The following is a 19,002-nucleotide window of genomic DNA, read 5'->3' on the forward strand; positions in this document are numbered from 1 at the left end:
CAGAGTCGTCCACATTCACTCGTCTAACGTTACTGCTGCTTAGCTCGGCATGTTCGCGGTCGGCTAAAATCTTCAACACGACCTGCATTAATGTGGTTTTACACGTATCGGATCGAACGAAAGGTAGCTCGTCATTGAACGCAGGTACTTCACAAGCGGCAATTGTGAACTAGTCTCTTGCACATAGACAGACGGCGTATCCTAACGTGACCGCAGCAGCATCGGTTTGATCCATGTGTAATCGAGGCGTAAATCTGTCTTCATCTGGTTTTTCTTTTTTTTTTTTTTTTTCTATTTAGCTCGAGAACGCGGACTCCATACGTCGCGAATATTGCAACGTTTTTTGCTCGAAAGGAGAAGAAAAATTAGCCGCATTGTGGTAGTCGCTCGCTTGTTGTATATGTATATATAAGTACGCTTCGGTGTACAAGCGAGGAGGGAATCTCTGGCGCAACATACCGAGCGATCCTTGTTGCAGGTTTTATATGGGACTAACTTTTACCTCGATCGGTTTTTCGTCATTTTCCGTTCGTCGACGAACCGCATGGAACTCGGCTACGTGAACAATTAAAACTCAGTAGCACTACCACCTCTCGATAAAATGATCGAACACGGCTCTCCGCGAGTCGATATTATGTTTTCAGTTTTCCTTGACCCAGAAGTCTAAACTCTATCAATCTTATAACAGGTGTATAATATAACAGATATAACGAGAACAATGGACAATGCCAGTAGGTCATGTACAGTTTATGTTTATGGGATATGCTGAGGAATCAAAAATTCTCATTCTAAGCTATCTCTCGTTAGACGATGAAAAAAATGTCCCTTGAAAATAAGCGTAAAAGTTATTATTTCAGCGGCTCTTCAGCGAGGACGTTTTTCATACGTCGCGCCCACGAGATGCGAAATTTAATCAATTCTCAAGGTTCATCGTAGAAGCTACCTCGCGTACGGGTGTTTGAAACGAAACAATCGGAAACTGGTCGTACAAAAAAAATTTTGGGCCCACTCGCGGCGAGTTGTCGCGTGAGTAACGAAACTTCACGGGCGAGCACGCGTCAGATCCACACTGCGCGGCGGTGGTCACTCGGGTGGCCGAAGTAACGATAAAATGAAAAAACGAAGAAGAGAAAATGGAGAGAAAAAAAAAAGAAGTCAAGTTTGCGATAGTTATCGCGATCGGTGGTCATTGCGCAATGAGTATAAGCGGAGGGTGGCGTGCGGAGGGGAAGACATCGGGGTATCCGTACCGTAATGTCCATTATTACGCAAGAGTTGTGCACGCCCAAGGCGAATGAAAGATATCATTAATATAAAATTGATCGGAATTATAATTCATTTGTGTGTCTGCGTATTTCGTATCGCGGACGTGAATCTCATTTCGTTTGTGATCAGGTTAAAAGAAACGAACCGCCCTGTAATTAAAATGAACTATGGATAAATCTATGCTCTTGAATTAACCAATAAAGAATCGATACGAATAACGACGACAATACGAATTGTTTATCGAACTGATCCTCGCTCCCGCGAATAGTGGGGGGGGGGGGGGATATTCGTAGGTGTTAATTAATATTTGAAACTTACACCCGTATTACAATCCTTGATATCATCGCTAATCGCTGATGAGAGAAACGTAGAGACAAATAAATTATCTCTTTTCGCGCGATGAATTTTTTTTCCGAATACCCACGCTTTGACAAAAAAAAAAAAAAAAAAGCTCACGCATCGATTCAAATTCGACCTAAAATCTTGGTGGTATTGAGCAACTGAAATTCCGTTTACGGGGTTATAAGGATATTGCACAAGGATCGAGTAACATCGTTGGAAAAGTATAAACACTCACAGAGATCGTTACAAGCGTCGATCGAGTTCAATGGTGGGTGTATAATAAGAGCGTTCGATGAAATCTCAATAACGTGTAAAACTTTTTATTCGCAATCACAGGCGACCAAATAAATATTCCGGTTTTAATTAAAAACCGTACCTCAGATGCGCGCCGACTTCTCACCGTCGATCGAACGGGTCGTGCAGGCCGATCGTATGGTTCGGATAAATTTCACGAGTTACACTTACGGGGTGGTAAGAAATTGCGAATTACTTTTCGACCTTCAATCCCGTTCAATGATTCCGACAAAATATCAAATACCTCTATCTCGTTGCGTTACTTAAACTCTACTTTGAAACGAGCTGCAATTCGCTTCGGTAGGACGTGCTTAACCGTATGGCTAGCCAGGTATACGGCATGAAATTCCTCGACGAACGTAACGCGAATACAATTTTTTATGCAATTGAAAGATTTATCGAATTTTCGAAGCATCGGACGTCGAAAAAAAATCGACGCTCATTGTACGACGTAGTGGCGACAGTTCGCCGGAACCGATTGGCTAATTAGTCAACGGTGGAACAAATGGGGAACCCGAGTAAAATAAATCGTTAAACTTTTCGCATGACACGGTCGAGAAACGCCGTTGCATATTCAAGCGAATTGCCTACTACGATAGCATTATCTCCGTGGTATTACGGATACGGTGCCGTCGACCTGTCCCTAACGAGAGAAATTCGGTTTGCTCGAATCCGAGTAAAATTTTACACGACTCTTATGGGAATGACCAACTACTTACTATTGGTGGTACACTGACAAAAGGCACTCAAGGTTGTCTGGGGAACAGGCTACCGTAGCCGCTTCATTGGCAGTTTAACAACCTTGGATTCACTCGTTCGTTCCTTTTTGCACAAAGTAACCCGCTTTCTTGACTCTGTATAATTTGAAAAATAACAAAACTAAAAAAGGCGCTGCGTCCTCCGCACTTCTTCTCGTTGGCTGAAAACTTGCATTATAATGTTAATCGGCGAGATGTTAGATTCGGTTATTTCGTCAAAATAGTTTTACCCTTTTTCTTCGAAGTTTCTTGCCACCGTTTTGATTTTTTATTTTTCTTCACAACGTGATCACACGGAATCTTGTCCCTCGCTTATCATAACTGCACAGTCGTCGATTAAGATGTCTGAAAGACGGTTGACAAATTTACGATCAAGACTTACGCACTACGTCGTTTGTGTCGCACTCCCGGGCTTGAGATCGCCCCCGGGTCGATTTATATTCGTGTCTATATAGAGCCGGATAGCACCCTGTACTGTAGTATATCGGTACGTACGTAATAATGCACCAAGCGCGTGGACAATTCGCCACGGGATATAATAACGTTACGCTCTTAGCTATAATCCATTAGTTATGCAAGTCTGAAAAGTATTACTGAATATCATAAGGCACGACGCCGGTTCACGTGCAAGTAGGGACCGTAAGTGTATCATACCAGTCGTACAGTATGTAGGCAGTTGGGCATCGGGTAGTAGGCTAGCTCGCTTGGAAAGAGAATGTCAAAAGCTAAGGAAACCACCTTTCTGCCTACAAACCGATGTGGCGGCCGGTCACTTGTACCTACTTACATTTTACGATTTATTCGTTACCTTAGTCCATACATGTGTGGACAGTCGCGAGATCGAGTCTCTTTCGTTATTATATCCGTACGATTTTACACGTACCGCACGCAGGATTTACTGTAACAGTCGAACGAGACAAGCGCAATATCGCCGCTGCTACCGCTGCTCCATTTATTTTGGAATGTTGTCTCGGTACTCTAGCTGCGCTCGAATTCGGAGATTGTCGTTAACGCCTTGTTATCCTTCGCGAGTTATTGTACACGGTGCGTGTGGAGAAAAAGAGAAGAAAAAAAAAAAAAAAATATCACAACTGCCGACTGCGTCGCGATGAAAATGCGTGAAATCGCGGCCTCGCAGATTTGGAGAAAGATTCGTCGAGATTAGAATGAAATAATTGTCGGTACCACCGAGCGCGACGTTTCGACGGACGAATTGTTGTTCTGAAAAATTTCTTCGTCGCCTTCTGCGACAGGCCGGTTCGCTGTACGTCTCAAAGGACACAAATCTGAAAATGATAAAGTGGGCGCCGCAACGCGTGTAGCCAAGCTGTCTGCGATCGACGATAAACTACCAGTTTTATTTTTTTTAAAAAACACCAGAGGCTAGAGCCGTACAAGCGTAACTCCGACCCGATCGCGAATCGCCGTCAGGTGATTCCTGCTCGTATTGAAATTATTTTTAAAAATAAAATTCGTACGTTCGTTTTTATTTTTTTTGGATTAAATGATCTAATTATGGTTTGTTTTTTTTTTTTATTTTCGTTGCTTTTAATCGCCTACAACAGACGAGATCATCGGGTTTAACGATACCGATACGCTAATCGTTTAGCCCGCATCGATGGACCGATATTTCTTTCTTCTCTTTTTTTTTCCTATTTAATAAACCGGAAACGCGGAGATGGGGGATATATATTATTTAATCAAGCCAAAGAGAAACTCGTGGACCACCTATCTTCGCCGTACAATCTGCGGGTCAGGTGTATACCGTCGGCACGTTTGACTCATTTATATACTTATTTTGAAATGATGTCCGTCATTCTTTTTGTGCTCGAGAGACCAACAAACCTAAAATCTTTGGTCCCGGCAGCTTTCATAGTTTCTAAAGAAGGTCGCTGTCCGTCGTAAGATCGTCGCAGCTTATCTCGTTTCTCTCCGAATTACCCTGTCTTGAGAAAAAAAAAAAAAATGTCAAGGAAAGAAAGGTGAAAGAATTCGGCAGGAATTATTACACTCATCTTCGCGTACCTTTGGTCGACGAATACGTCGATTCAATTTTCGAAACGGTCGCCCGTGTCGTGGGCCGAAGCATTTCTGTTCTCACCTATCCCGAGCCTCGTGCAACAATGAGAGAAAGTGCATAGCGGTGCGAATGGGTGTTCAGGAGTAACTCGAATCGTTCGGTATCGCCGACATGGGATCTCGTTAGAACCTTGGCCGGTCCTTTGAAACACGCGGTATAGAGATTTTCTCCGTTGTATCGTATCGAATCCGAACGTGCGCGATTGTCTCCTGTACGAAAAACGTACAGTCATACGTACCAACGGTTACTGAACTTTCTAGTATCGTTATAAATGGAAGTTGAATAGTTTTAAACCACGAGCCAACCGGGTGTCCCCCGCGGTCTTATGACTATTCCAAATATAATACAAAGCACGATCGCCTCCTGTAGACCGTATTTAAACTACAGCGTATGTAGGTACGAACGCAATTCAGAAGAGAGGAAAGAAAAAAAAAAAAGAGAATTAATAGGAAATGATAGACAGTTACCAAATGTGGGGTAAATCGACGTGTATTTACTTACTTCGTCACGCACCTTGGGTACACGTGAACGCATGTGATCCGTAAGAATGGAGGAGAAAAAATTCAACCTGTTTAAAATCAAGTATTCGTTTCGCGAGTATATTTCAACTTTTGGAGCGGCGCTTGAAATCCTTGAATACTGCAGGCCGGTCGTGAGTTCCTGTCGGTCCATAATTTCAGGCACAAATTACGTTTCTCGATGCGTTCGATTTGACGTACGTATAAAAATCAAAAAAAAGAAGAAGAAGAAGCACGAGAAGAGAAAAAAAGAAAGAAACACACCTGTCGAGCGTTGAAAAGCAGAGCGAGGACAAAAGCAGCGGTGTTCGAGTAAAAATTATTCAAATTGTCCCAAAAATTTTAGAATCGAGGTGGCCTTCGATTTTGCGATAAAAGATCCGAGACACATTCGAAAGACAAAATAGGTAAATGTAATACCGCATAGACACCTGTTCATTAAAAAATTGTAATTCGCTCCTCGGGCTTCGCGAAACCGAACAGTTGACGTCAGTTGTCAACGGTGTTCCAATGTTGCACAATAATCAACGCGTTAGAGGTACCTTTCCCACAAGTCACGAACAACTCGCCCGGGTATGCAACTCCTCTACCGTCCTCCTTAGATGGACGTTTGAGAAAACTTCCTCGTATCAGCGAAAGTTTCGGACCGCCGGATCTCTTTGCGAAAATCTGCGCGAAACGATCTCGGCCGCGGATTTTCCCTCGTCCCGTCGAGGGAAAGAAGATCAAGAAAGAAAACGGACGCAGAAATTTACTCACCTGTTGGTTTTATTCGACTCAGAAGCTGGAGAAAGGTTTCGGGCTCGCGGAAGTTTACGGCGCGAACGTCGTTTTCGCGTAGTTAAAAATTGTCGAACGGTCTAGGCCGTGACCTCTCGGTATGCGAAAGGTCGTCACGGGGTTATAGAAACAATGTCATCGGATCTTTCTCCTGGACAAAGTCGTACGCGACTCTGGATTATCTTACGAGTCGGTGAAAATGATAATAAAGCAAAAGTGTCGGCAGGTCACCGTTTTATAGCGACTCAAGTACAATTCCAGACATTCACTTCGAGATTTGCTGCAGCTCTTGCCGCTGCAAAATGACCAACCACGCTTTACTCTAACACGAGCGATACGGCTCATTCCCCGGATTACATAATCGCTCCACCGAGAGCCCCGGGTAGTTCTTGACTTGACAGCTATCCTCGTCGTCCATATACAGCAGCCTTGGAAGTTGGTACAGATGTATATACCTGTATACGTATAAACTCTTCGCTTATACGTGTGCGCTTCCATAATGAAACATATCTACGGCGGAACGTTCGAGTCGTTTTTCGCACCTATGCGAAATATAACAGTTAACGGTTAAATATGAGCCGTAATAAAGTCGTGGCAATTTGTTCGCGCCGTGTCAAGTCCCCCCCCCGGTTTACAACCGTTCCGAGTTGGACCTCTCTGACGAGGAACCGCGCGAGTGTTTTTACATCCTCTTTTTTCACCCCGAAGATCGCGAAAGGTAATAAATCATGCGATTAAACGAATAAAGAGGAATTCAGACGAGTCAATTTCCATCGGTTGAGAATATTTTATTCTACATCATGCAACAAGGACGTGAATCATACGCTGCCGATCTGTTGGCGGATAATTTTCGACCTCGAGAGCCATCCGTCTCTAGTAGTACTGCCCTCTTCGGGGAGGGTGCAGCGTTCGAATAGCGTTGCTCACCGAGCTGCATCCGTTTCTGCATGGTTGTTGCATAGCGTTGTTGGTATCATCGGCGTTCGACGCGGTGGACGTCATGGTTTTGTCTGAATGATAAAAATTGCGATTAAAATAAATCGGTATTATCGAGTGCCGTTTTCAAAGCCCGGCAAAAAATACTTACACCCTCCCATTACGGGGCTGGGGAGAACGACCGTCACGCATTGTCCGTACTGGGTGGGAAACTTTTCGGTGTAAGATTGCATCGGTGGTGGAGGAGCCTGCGGCATCACGGAATATTGTGGACAAGACGAAATTTGCGGTTGCTGGGGCGCTTGTTGCGGAGACGGAGACGGTGGTTGGTGACCCACCTGTTGAGCCTGGGTCGGAGGGGGAGGAGGGGGCGGGGGCAACTGGGGTGCGGACGGTTGATCTTGGACCGGTACCTGAGGGGCCGTGTACACCGGTTGCTGCTGTTGTTGCACCTGGGGAGGGTTGTAGACGGGTTGCTGAGACTGTTGAACTTGGGGAGAGGTGTAGACGGGCTGCTGTACCTGGGGGGTCGGGTTGTACACGGGTTTTTGGACTTGTTGGGGGGCTTGGTTGTAGACTTGTTGCTGAGGTTGCTGCCCTTGGGTGTTCGTGCTCGCGCCAACCCATCCCCATTGTTGCTGTTTCATGCCCATCAGAGCGTTGACCAAAAATCTACGGTAGGATTCGTCGTCCTGCTGACCTTCGCCGGTCGGACCGCTGTTGGGCTTGGCGTCTTTCGCCTGGGCAACGCCGGCGCCTGTGGAACGCCGTGCTACTTGGGTATCGAAATCTTCGTCGCTGGTCTCCGTGCGTGATTTTCCTAGATTTTATTCGACGGTTTAGCGGAACGAATCGTCGAGGATACGGGCGGAAAAATTTTAGTGGAACGGGAGTTCGAAAATGATATTTCATGTGTTTTAACGTTATCTAATATCTCCATTCTGATCCCAGTCCTAATTTTTTGCATGTACTTTCATTTCTCGAGGATAGGATCAGCCACTATTTGAATTTTGAAATATTTTTCCATTTACTTTCAACGCAATACACACCATGGTCCACGGGATCGGCAGCTACCACCACGACCGACCAGACGCCGAGCAACAGAAACACGGCCGAGTATTTCCCAAGAAAGCTGGATCGATCCATTTTCGGGTACCTTTTTTTAAGCAAGTCGTATATATATATATGTATTATCAGACCCCACAACGAGCCTAGAAGAGACACAAACTCTGTGTTGCTCTCCAAGTGAGAGCCGGGCCTTATATCGTCCAACGTTCGCCTCCCGCACGCACGCCTGACTTTCGTGATAAAACATTTAATGATTCAAAAACCGTAGGTTCGCTCGATATTTTCTTACTTTATTAATAACCATATCGATAACAATGGACGATAATATCGTAGAGCGGAAACACGAACGAAACTGGGAAAAGCAAACGTCATTATATCGCCGCTCTTCGCGACGAGTCATAACGAGAGATTTTATACGGAAGGGTAACCGATATCTGCATACCATCTCGTTTTTCAATCACGATATTTCACCCGAATGATTCCACACGTAATGAAAACAGTTGTAAATCCGATGTCAACGGTTGTTATTGTTACGATTGAAAATTTGTAAACAACGTCGGACGTGACGAGGTGACTCCGGTCACCGGATACACCGATGGCTTTGACTTTTCTGTCGAAAGAAAAACAAAATAAACATCACGTACTCGTGGCCAGGTCAAGGCACAAGGTTCGACTCGAAGGGAACTACCATTACGTTCGATAAAATATGACGTTGAATGAATAACTGTCCTAATCATTGTGCGATAAAATGGAAAATATTTAAGGATGAGCACTTAGAAACGTTTCGACGACCGCGATGGGCTTGTCCTCGGTTCGTATATCCCCATTAACCCCTCGATCTAATGGATACACGAAACGTTACTTATAACTTACGTGCGAAAAGAGACGTGAGAACAACCTTGGCAATGAGCAACACGGCAGATGAATCTTGTCCCGAAATTGCAGAACACGGTAGACCGTCGGAACGACTCGACCGTGAATCTTGGGGACGTGAGTCGATTCGGAATATCCGCGATCGTGACTCGATTGAAATCAGGAAACTAAATCGACGCAGTTTTGCATTTTTGTTTTTTTTTTTTATTTATCGCACCGCGTAGTTCGCTTGCTAAAGAGCGGAGGCCTCAACTATCGAGAAGAAATTCGCCCGACTCCGGAATGGAGAATTTGATTGACCCGAATAATCTCGCGGCTACTCACCTTCCTTACAAACAAGCGAATCCGATTACGAGCCATGAGGTTCTCGAAGATAATCTGAATGGCAAAGAGGTATCGCTTTACACTCGTGGAACATAAATCGTACACCTATGTACAATACGTGGTCGCGTTTCGTTAGTTTTATCGGGTGTTTGCGCGAAACGAAAAATGAAAACAGAAAACTTTTGGCTCAGATTTTCAACTAACGACCAGTTTTCACTTCGCGGTATAAATTTAACGATTACGGAAAAAATTTCCGCGATCTTCAAATACGTTAAAGGCGAATTGTGAGAACTGAGGCTGCAGTGTACCGGATAACGATCAACTGCACCGCCAAAATAATCGATCTTGAAATCAGCGACGGATATTTCGAGGATCGTAGAGGCTATAGGCCCTGATCACGGAGGTAGTACACAGTACGCTTTCTCAGTCTCAAGGCTGATGCTAACGAATTCATTATTATTAGCTCGCGGCTGTCACAGCGTTAACAGTTAACGCCGCCGCCTAAGCCGTAGCAACCAGAACCGCGTCTCGACCGAATAGAAATCATCCATTGCTCGCTCGTGTACGCTTACAACTCCTCTCGGTAAACTCTTTCTCTGTGTCAAAAGAACAGCGTTCACACGAAATTTAAACTTTCATCGATCAGTGGCCCCGCGAAAAGCGCACCTCCGTCGTACTCTTCGCGCTATAGGATTTCGACGAAATTCGAGCTCGACTTGCGGTTTTATTTTTATTTTTTTTTTCAAACGCGAGATGACGATTCTTCTCGTTCCATATTCGATCGAAGATGCTCGTCGTCATTGTTATTGTTCGCGATCGTCGCTCTCGATCCTCGCGACGTGTCCGGTGCGAGAAATACTTAAATCCGAGAAACGTTAATCGGTTTCATTCACGGCTGTTACAAAGCGCCGAAGAAAGTCAAAGTACAGCGAACGACTGTACTGATGCAATTAAAATGACGACGGAAATTCAATTCCCGATTATCATTCGTCGGTCTAAATTGAACAGGTGGGATACGTCGACTACGTCGTCGGATCCCGTTATTCGGCGGGTTCTCCGGTTGCCGGATTTTTCACCGTTCTTTATTAATTCGATCCGTACGAATACCTGGGAGGGGGGAAGTGGTACGTATTGCCGGCGTTTGATGAGAGCCGCTCAAATATCGTTGGATGGATTGACGAAAATTAGCATAACATTGGATTACAAGTTCTTACAAGCTGAAACAAAAAAAAGAAGAAACAAATAAATAAATAAATAATTTCGCGTTACTCCGGCGCCCGGACGAAAATTTATAGCCGTTTAAAAGTTGAATCGGATTACGGCGAACGGCAAATTGTTATACTAATTTGAACGACAAAACTCGTCGTGCAACGAGATTCCGCACCTCACGCGGCCTGTCGTTCCCCGATAATCAAGCTATTCGCACCTTTCTATATATATCGGGCCCACGGGGCTGGTTTTAATGGATGTATCGATTCCACGGTTAACGTCAATAAGGCAATTATCACGCTCGAAGCGTATCTAATTTTCTGGTTTCATCTCAGCTTCCGCAAACTATTTTCCCGTCTCTCAATTTCCCCTCGTTTATCCGAGACGTAGAAATAAACGGAAATAAACGGCCCGCGAGTAACAACGAAGTTATCGTCCAAAGGTGCGCCAGGTGTTTTCGAACTGCGGAAATTCTTTGATCGGGAAATAAGTTTTAATCCGAGGAACGTATGATCTCTCCATTTCGATGCAAAGGTCGTACGATGTTCCGGCGTCGATGAGACCCGGGGTGAAATCTTCGACGGCGATGCGTAACCCATTTACCTTAATCGTTCAACGATCGCAGTTTCGATACCGATGATACACGGCCGGCGAATTTTATGCGCAAGTAAACGTTTTCATATCCGGAAGGATCGAGGTGGTACGTTGATCGAAGAATGCGGAATATTCTTCGGATCTAAAGTCGAGATGGTTGAATAATTGTTCGATTAAAGAGCGATAGAAATATTTGATAATTGATAGGATCCGCGCACGTGTTCGGTACCGCGTTCGTTGACAGGCTAAAAACAGAGAGGCGGACCCCCTGCAGTTTCGACGTCACCTGATACTCGAACGTGCGCGCATTATCCGAGCGTTTATCGTCTCCCTGTCATAAAACGATATTAATTATGACTTAGTTTGAAAAATGAACGTGTTAAGATAATAGGCACGTATACACACACACACACGTATCCGACTTTGTTCGATCGAATCGAGTGGAATTAACGGTTATCTCGAATTCGACTAACTTCTTCTGCCAAGCGGAGATGAACTTCGATAATTTCTAATGCGAATCGTCGGCGCTATTAGTCAATTTCATTTCGCGCAATCGGTTTATCGATTTTTTTTATTCTTTTAAAAATCAATTCGACTTTCCGATAGCCTCGATCCGCGCCGCGTTGTACAATTACTTTCGCGCATTTTACTTTTCTTTAGCGCGGATCTCGAAGAAGCTGACCTAATCGGCGCCCCCTTCAATTACCGTATCAACAGGTGTAACTCAAGCGATGAGTTATGCATTGCGAAACACGAAATCGATAAATTTTAAACGATATATACCCGATATAATAGAGGCTAAATGTCACGGGGCCCGGGGGCGACACGGCGGATCCCGCATAACCGATCCGTCGATACGCGTGTACAAGCGGGACTTTCTTTACTTTTCAAATTTCACGCCATTCGTACTTTACTCACAATCCGGAGATCGCACTGTCTCCCTATCCTTGCGAAAAATAAACACCTCGACGCGGTCGGTATTCGTGTTACGGTTTTTTCTTTTTTTCTCTCTTCTCTCTCTCTCGAGGGTTGATCGATTGATTTTATTGAAACGATCGAACAATATGCGTATCTATACGTTTAGAAAGCAGTACGGTACGTACACATGACGCTGCGGGAAGTTGTAACGTCTCATCGCGATTCTTCGAGTGGCGATTACACACCGTAACTCGTACGTGTATACATTTCACGATCATCATCGATTCGCTGTAGCAAAAATTACGAACGGTAGGTGTTGTTCGGTAAGAAACTTTTCATCGCGTGTCAATCGGTACGTGTAAAAGCCCCGCCCCCCCCCCCCCCCTCCCTCCCGTTGAAAGAGAGTTCAAAGCTTTTCAACTACCGTGGCATCCACCCGATGAATCTAAATGGCAAAATTTTGTTGTCAGCGATTCTCAGTTTTTCCTCGCCCGCGAGTAGAAACGCGCTCCAGAGACTATGCTCGCCGAATACTTTGGAAAGTTTGACTTTTTTTTTTTTTGTTTTTTTTTTTTCTCGAATAAAGTAGAGGCGTAATCATAAGTGAACTCGCTTTTTAAGTGACCCTAAATTATCCGCGTTACCCAACTTCTTTAATCCAGAAGTTGAAACGCGTATACATACATATAGGTGCGTACGTACGTAAACAGGTATATATCTGTTTACTATCCGCGCTACCATACCCGTAATCGTTTGGAAATTCTCGTACGTACAGGATCCAGCTGTGTAACGAATAACCTCCGACGGACGTTTAATTATTTAACCAATGACTTTTTAACGCAGACGTCGTTCGGTACGTACGTATCGCCTGGCGTGTTACGTTCGGCGCTCGAGGCGATCAAACTTCCGACTAATCTATATATTTATCACAGTCCTTGTAATACCGGATATTTTTTTCAGCCCCCTCGATTTTTCTGTAAATTGAAAACCTTGTTCCGTATCTACATCCCGTCGAGCACTACGGGCTCCGACCCTCCGAATTATCGTCCCGCGATTTCGGGTCACCCCACGATGGGACGGGGCTTGTCGCGCTATTATTTTCGCATTTCAAATTAGTGCATTGCGCGGAGTAATTCCGACGTGTCGACTGCAATTGTGCGGCGATTCGGGTCTGATCTCGTAAGATAAAAGTGAAAGTGTTAGGCGGTGGCACCGGACCTCTCCTTCTTTTTTCCCTCTTTTTCTCACTCGCGGTAGTCGTCAGAATCTCGTAATCCCGCGGATAATATATCCAGCCGAGCTTTATCGTCACCCTTGCAGTTTCCGACTAACAATAAGCGCTACGATTCGCTCGAAGGATCGTTGAAACGAGGTCCTGCGATCCGCGTCGTAATGAATTTGAAACTTTTCGAGGATCCTCACCGCAAGGTAATCGCAAACGAGATGACAAACTTTCGCGGGTAAAAAAATAGGGAATCCGAAACGGGAGGAACGGAGCCGAACTTCGAGCGAATGAATTAGGATGTTGTTGTCCCCGAAAGAGAGTTCCTATCACCTTCCGAGACACCGTTGCGCTTTTTTGCCGGCGGGCAATATCGAGCTGGTCTTGGGAAGCGTTAGGCGGTCGGCGATCAAAAGAGATTAATTAACATCGTTAGCCAGAACGGGCAAGACATCGCCGTCTCTATTCCAATCGTATATCTTTTTATTATCCTTCCCCGTTGGTTCGCTCTGTTTGTTTTTGTTAGTTTTCTTTTTCCTTTTTCCATTTCATTTTTTTTTTCTTCTCTTTCTTTTTCTTATCGTTTTCGATTGGCTTCTTTTATTTTCTTCCATTTTATTTCTTTTCATTCCTGGTCGCGAGTTCCTGCCATAGCAGGACCTGGCGACACTTCAAGTGTCTTTCTTCTCTGTGTGAGGCGTTGGTCTCGAATGTCTCGATAATTGTGTTGAAAAAACATAGTGGTTTACGAGCGACCGTTCGCCCCGTAAGGCAGCCTACCGCGATCCAACATTCACGAGCAGCCAGACCGGAAGTTACCGTGACAGCAGGTGTAAGAGAGAACTGACTTTATTCGCCCGGCCGATTTCTAACGATTTACTAGACACGCAATGATGGATTATATAGTCCGAAAAGAACATCGCGGTTCGTATCAAACTATTTTTTCTATTTTTTTTTTCCCATTCACGCAATTATTTTACCGACAGATAGGTAATACGCGGCACGCCGCGTACCTTCATTTTTATCCCCGGGGGGTGAGACGATACGTATTCTTTTTTTTTGTTCTTTCTTCGTTGATATTTTTCGGACGGTCGAACGCATCCCGTAAAGAAATCGCCCTCGACACAGCTGTCCTGAAAACTGCGACGGCTCGGCCAATGCACCACCGCCATCGCTCACGTACGTCCAGCTGAACCGAAGGAGTGCATTGACGGTCTCGCGTATCGTCATTCATATAAAACATGAGCCAGTTTTGCGCTCGCTTCTTTTTTTTTTTTTCCCCTCTTCTTCGTTCTCTCGCATCGTCCGATCGTGATGTACTCCAGTTAAAACGGAACTGGTCTACCGGCCGGGGTGTTAGGTAATACGAAAAAATTTCACTTTCAATCAGTTAAATACACGACCGCCCGTATGAAAATTCAACTTCTTAACCGCACGTCCCCCGTATGTGTTATTATGAGATCGAGAGGTTTTGTTTTTTTTTTTTTCATTTTTTTGATTCGTTTTTATTTTTTCGGACGATCGATTAATGCCAGAGGTGTTTTTTTTTTTCTCCCCCCCGACTCGGATCGTCGTCGGGACCCCGGGACGAAAGTAAAAATCGTTAGTTTATCTTCCGTAATAATTAGCTGGGAACGAGCGGCCGTTCGTTACCGAAGATTAGAGCTTTGGAATTCTAAGCTGCGTAACGAGTCGCAAGTACCTCTAATACCTCGCCGATTAAACTGATCCCCGATTGTTGAGTGTTTTTCAAACTTAATTACTCGAAAGTAGCTCGTACTTAGACGACATTCAGTGTGTCGTATAAAACAATCCTGTCCGGCTTCCAGGAATCAAATGGAATACCTGCAGCATCGGTAGCTAGAAAATTGTCTCGTAAACGGCATGAAAGTGAAACTAACGCGCAGTTACTTAGAATAATGGTCGTCCCATGGATAAATTGTTACTCGCAAACTAACCACACCCGTATTTTTTTTTTTTTTCATCTTTCTGGGCTTTTATCGCGATGATTATTGAGTAATTACTTCCTGAATGGTTGAAAGCGACGTTGAGCAGCACCAGGGGGAGGGGGAGGGGGGGAAGGGACTTATCTTCTTGAGAGATCTCATTAGACGCGTAATCCCATTGTCAGATACGTTGGTGAGTTAATATGGAATTTTTTTTTTTCATTTTTTATTTCCCATCGCAGGGAACAATATCTGTTCAATGTCTTCGAGGTGATCGTCTCCACTTTGGAATCGAAACTGCAGAGGATAGAAAATCTCGACAAAGCTGTGGAACACCTGATGCGGAGGGTCGAGGCACTCGATTCCAGGGTTAACGACAACATCGACAAAACCGACAATGTAATCTCGAAACTGAGGACTCTGGACCTCAAGCTGTTCCACGCGCAACCTTCTCTTCCGCCGGAAGCTATGCTGGAATCCAGAACAGCCGAGAGCAGAAGCGGCACCGACGAGAGTGGTGAGTTATTTCGGAAAATAATTAAGCTTGTTAGTCATTCGCCAGCGGCTCGATTCCAAATTCCATATTGTTAAATCAGTTCCGGTGATTCGTTTGATTCATCACGACGGTCCTTCTCCGGAATACCTGGGCGAGAAACTTCTGTCCCTTGACCAGAAGGTATCTGACATCGACGACAAACTGGTGAACTTGAAAAATCAACTGGATAACAATTTTCTGCCGGCCGACGACATAAACGCCGAAGCCAGCGAGAAAAAACCGATCAGTATGAACGTCGTCGAAATAACGAAAGCGCTGAACAGCGAAGTTATGAATCACGTTTCCGCTGAAATCGAAAATTTGCGACAAGTCACCGGCAGCATGGATCGTAAACTGCAGTACCACATGAATCTCGTTTCCGATAATCTCGGCGCGGTTTACACCATGATCAGAGATGTTCACGAAGCGATCGTCGACAAGGACTCTCCCAGTTACAACGTGACAACGACACCGCCTCCGCCGAAGCAGAGTAAAATCGACCGACTAGTGGAACAAATGCATCCCATGCTCACCGTGTCCGAAAAAATGGACGAGGTCTGGGACGTTGTGGTAAGTGTACCGGGTTGATCGGGCGATTTTTCTAGGGGGGTAGGGAGGATATTCAGCAACATTTTTCGACAGGTCGGCACGAAAAGCTCCGTGGACGACCTCGTCCCAAAGTCGGACGAACTTCTCACGCAGACTCAGCGTCAGGAGAGAGCGATTAGCGAAATTCACGCCGACCTCAGAACGAAAACGAACAAGATAATCGAGAACTTGGAGGGGGTCGAGAGTAGGCTGAAAAAACAAGAGGATGACGTTGCAACGTTGGCCCAGAGACCGGTACCCGCCGAACTTCTTCTCGACCCGACGATCGACAGACTCGTCGAGTACGACCCCAACAGGTGCGCCGAATGTTTTTCCCTCATCGTCTCACGTCCGACGACAGGATCGCCGACCCCGTCGGGCTGACATATTTTTTTTTTTTTTTTATCTCCAGGTACGTCGGCGTTCCCGACGATCAACTCATCACCGAGTCACCTGTACCAACTTTCGTCACGACCCAACCGCCCCCCGTCACCACCACGACAACCCCATCGACTACGGCTCCTTCGTCAAGTCACCTGCCCTCCGTTGCTACTACTCCTGTAACGCCGTCCACCAGTCAGCGGATCGCCACCAGGAACAGAGGCGTGATTTTCCCCAGCGTGAAGAACAAGCCGAGTCCCGCTAACTCGACGTTCACGACCGACCTGCTCACCAATTTCAAAGACGTGAAGGTAACGAAATTTTAGTTTATTTTCCGTATTCGTTGAAGTTGCGTATCCTTGATCGCCCGGATACCGAATCGCTCGGCGAGGATCTGACGTCGACGAATTACGACTCGAGGAGCGAACCAGACTGCATCGGTGTAATTACAAGCCGCGGGATGATCGCAAATCGATTTGCACCTCGATCTTCTTACCCGTTATTTTCCAGGCAATCTCGCCGATAACTCAGCCGGTCGCACCGACATTTTTTTCTTTCGCCCGCTCGATCGTTATTGCGAGGCAGGTAAAACGCCGAGCGCGCGCACACACACGATCGGGGTCATCGCGAAAAAGTACGAGTTATTCACTCGCAACGTCGGAAATTGCCTACCGGGCGCTCGATCCCGCTGTTAATTTCTGCCGCCGCGACGTGAAAAATTCATTTTGTATTCGCGGTTCGTTAGAGAGTTTGCACTCTTTTCGGTATGGTGGCAAATCCCCCGTGTAACCCGTAGTACGACTACCGACGACAGGTTTGTTATGCGCCGACAATCGAGTATCCTGGTTCGACAAACCTTTCCTCCGACTCTGGTTAACCCAGCGTTCGAACAATCATCGCAATTAACCGTATATCCTTATACCGCGAACTGCGTACGTTATACGTTCCTCAGGGCGACGATTTTTTTTTTTTTTTTCTTCGTTCAACTCTCTTCCGCCGAATGATGACAATTAAGATTACGTCGCGCGAACCTACCTAACGTCTACCCGACTGCCGGCTGCCAGCCTACTCGTTGCACGTACGCATCATTTTCTATTCATTTATTCTATAATTCGATCACACGATCTTGTGGTGAGCTAATAAATTGCTCAACTTCCCATTTTCGCAACGTGCGGACGGTTTGAAAATACGATTCCCCTGCGCGACATTCCAGTCGAACGAGTCCCTCGGCCGACTCACATTTTTAACGCGTTCTTATCTCGCCACAGATACTGCAGGGTGAGCGCGCTGTGAAGTCGGAGTTAAAAAATGTGTTAAAATTCTTTTATTCGATCTACCAACGCGGTGCATTTCCTTCGGTCATTAGAAGCTGTAATTTACAATCCGGTTGTGTGCGCGCGTGTTGCCTTCGAAGATGTAATGCTGGAACGTTGAACGCGGTACAGGCGAGACCGACGTTTCCCGCGAGTTGCCGCAGGTTCGCGTGACGCGCGCGAAAATTGCGTGACATGCGGTTTCGAACTATAATGTGTAAGAAATTGAAAAAAAAAAAAAGAATTATTAACATCACCGTTTACCCTCGACACGAGAATTTCGAACCTCGACGGTCGATCGGTCGAGAAATAATTTGTTTGGTTTTTAGTTTTTTTGTTTTTTTTCTTGACGTCTTTCAATTTTTCCACTTATTTTATGTACGAGTGAAAATATCACGGTGAGATGTTCGCGATTGCGACGATCCGAAACACCTTCGCCTCCCACGCATCTCGAGGATCCATGAGTATTAATTTGCTCGGCGGTCCAATTACCAGGAGCTATAACTCATCGGGGAAAAAGGTGTACACGCGCGAAGATACGGTGGCTCGCCATCTTTGGAACCACTTGTCATTATCTCGCTTCTTCGGTCATTCCGAAACACCTTTGTTTCGATATTATTTATTTATTTTTTTTTTCAGTCACCTCAGTCACCTCTCCCTTACGAGATTGTTATTTGCTCCCGAAAAAAAGAATCAACGTCGCGACATAAATCACACAAAGAGAAAACACTACCACAGTCGATATTAATATCGTGTAACTGGGTGGTCCGACTCGCGGTTATGCAAATCTTCGGGTCTCAATACTCGATACTTACGAGGTGATTATACGTATAGAGGACCGTAATTAAAATTATCATTCATAATTTATCCAACCGAGACAAGAGTGAAGAAAAATCAGGAGGAGAATAAATTCGGTACGATAATTAAAGATTTGATAATGTCGCCGCTTGAGGTGGTTGAAAGTAATTTCGAATTGATGAACTGCAGTCGACGAAAATCTTGCGAGGATTGTTTCATTTCCCATTGCGAGAAAAAAATCAAATGGGATGAAGAAGAC

The 19,002-nt window shown here is 45.2% G+C and overlaps 2 protein-coding genes across 6 annotated transcripts in view; one reads left to right on the forward strand and one right to left on the reverse strand.

Moving 5' to 3' along the window:
- The window catches only part of LOC105687631 (angiopoietin-2), a 57,536-nt gene that overhangs the window by 25,044 nt on the left and 13,490 nt on the right, over positions 1-19,002 (forward strand). For all 4 annotated transcript variants that reach the window (XM_020853294.2, XM_048654337.1, XM_048654338.1 and 1 more), the window contains 4 exons: positions 15,371-15,645; positions 15,725-16,233; positions 16,306-16,568; positions 16,664-16,943. In XM_020853294.2, the coding sequence (XP_020708953.2) occupies positions 15,371-15,645; positions 15,725-16,233; positions 16,306-16,568; positions 16,664-16,943 (1,327 nt within the window). The remainder of the gene's footprint in view (positions 1-15,370; positions 15,646-15,724; positions 16,234-16,305; positions 16,569-16,663; positions 16,944-19,002) is intronic.
- Positions 6,806-8,218, reverse strand: LOC105687632 (DNA translocase FtsK-like). 2 transcript variants are annotated; one of them, XM_048654360.1, is made up of 3 exons: positions 8,006-8,218; positions 7,126-7,794; positions 6,806-7,048 (listed from the first exon to the last, which is right to left on the reverse strand). In XM_048654360.1, exons 1-3 carry the CDS (start codon positions 8,118-8,120, stop codon positions 6,912-6,914), a joined length of 921 nt encoding a protein of 306 aa, XP_048510317.1. In that variant the 5' UTR covers positions 8,121-8,218; the 3' UTR covers positions 6,806-6,911. The 2 variants fall into 2 exon arrangements, with proteins under 2 accessions (XP_048510317.1, XP_012258847.2); XM_012403424.2 differs by having other exon boundaries at positions 8,024-8,214.

Source organism: Athalia rosae, chromosome 4 (genome assembly GCF_917208135.1).
Source record: "Athalia rosae chromosome 4, iyAthRosa1.1, whole genome shotgun sequence".
Lineage (NCBI taxonomy): Eukaryota > Metazoa > Arthropoda > Insecta > Hymenoptera > Athaliidae > Athalia > Athalia rosae.

What these genes read in the sequence shown, in the direction of transcription:
- LOC105687632 (XM_048654360.1), bottom strand. Translation starts at nt 8,120, where the DNA reads ATGGATCGATCCAGCTTTCTTGGGAAATACTCGGCCGTGTTTCTGTTG. An exon ending in TGGTGTGTATTGCGTTGAAA is followed by an intron (nt 7,795 to 8,005) that starts GTAAATGGAAAA and finishes AATAAAATCTAG; the next exon opens with GAAAATCACGCACGGAGACC. An exon ending in CAGCCCCGTAATGGGAGGGT is followed by an intron (nt 7,049 to 7,125) that starts GTAAGTATTTTT and finishes TTTATCATTCAG; the next exon opens with ACAAAACCATGACGTCCACC.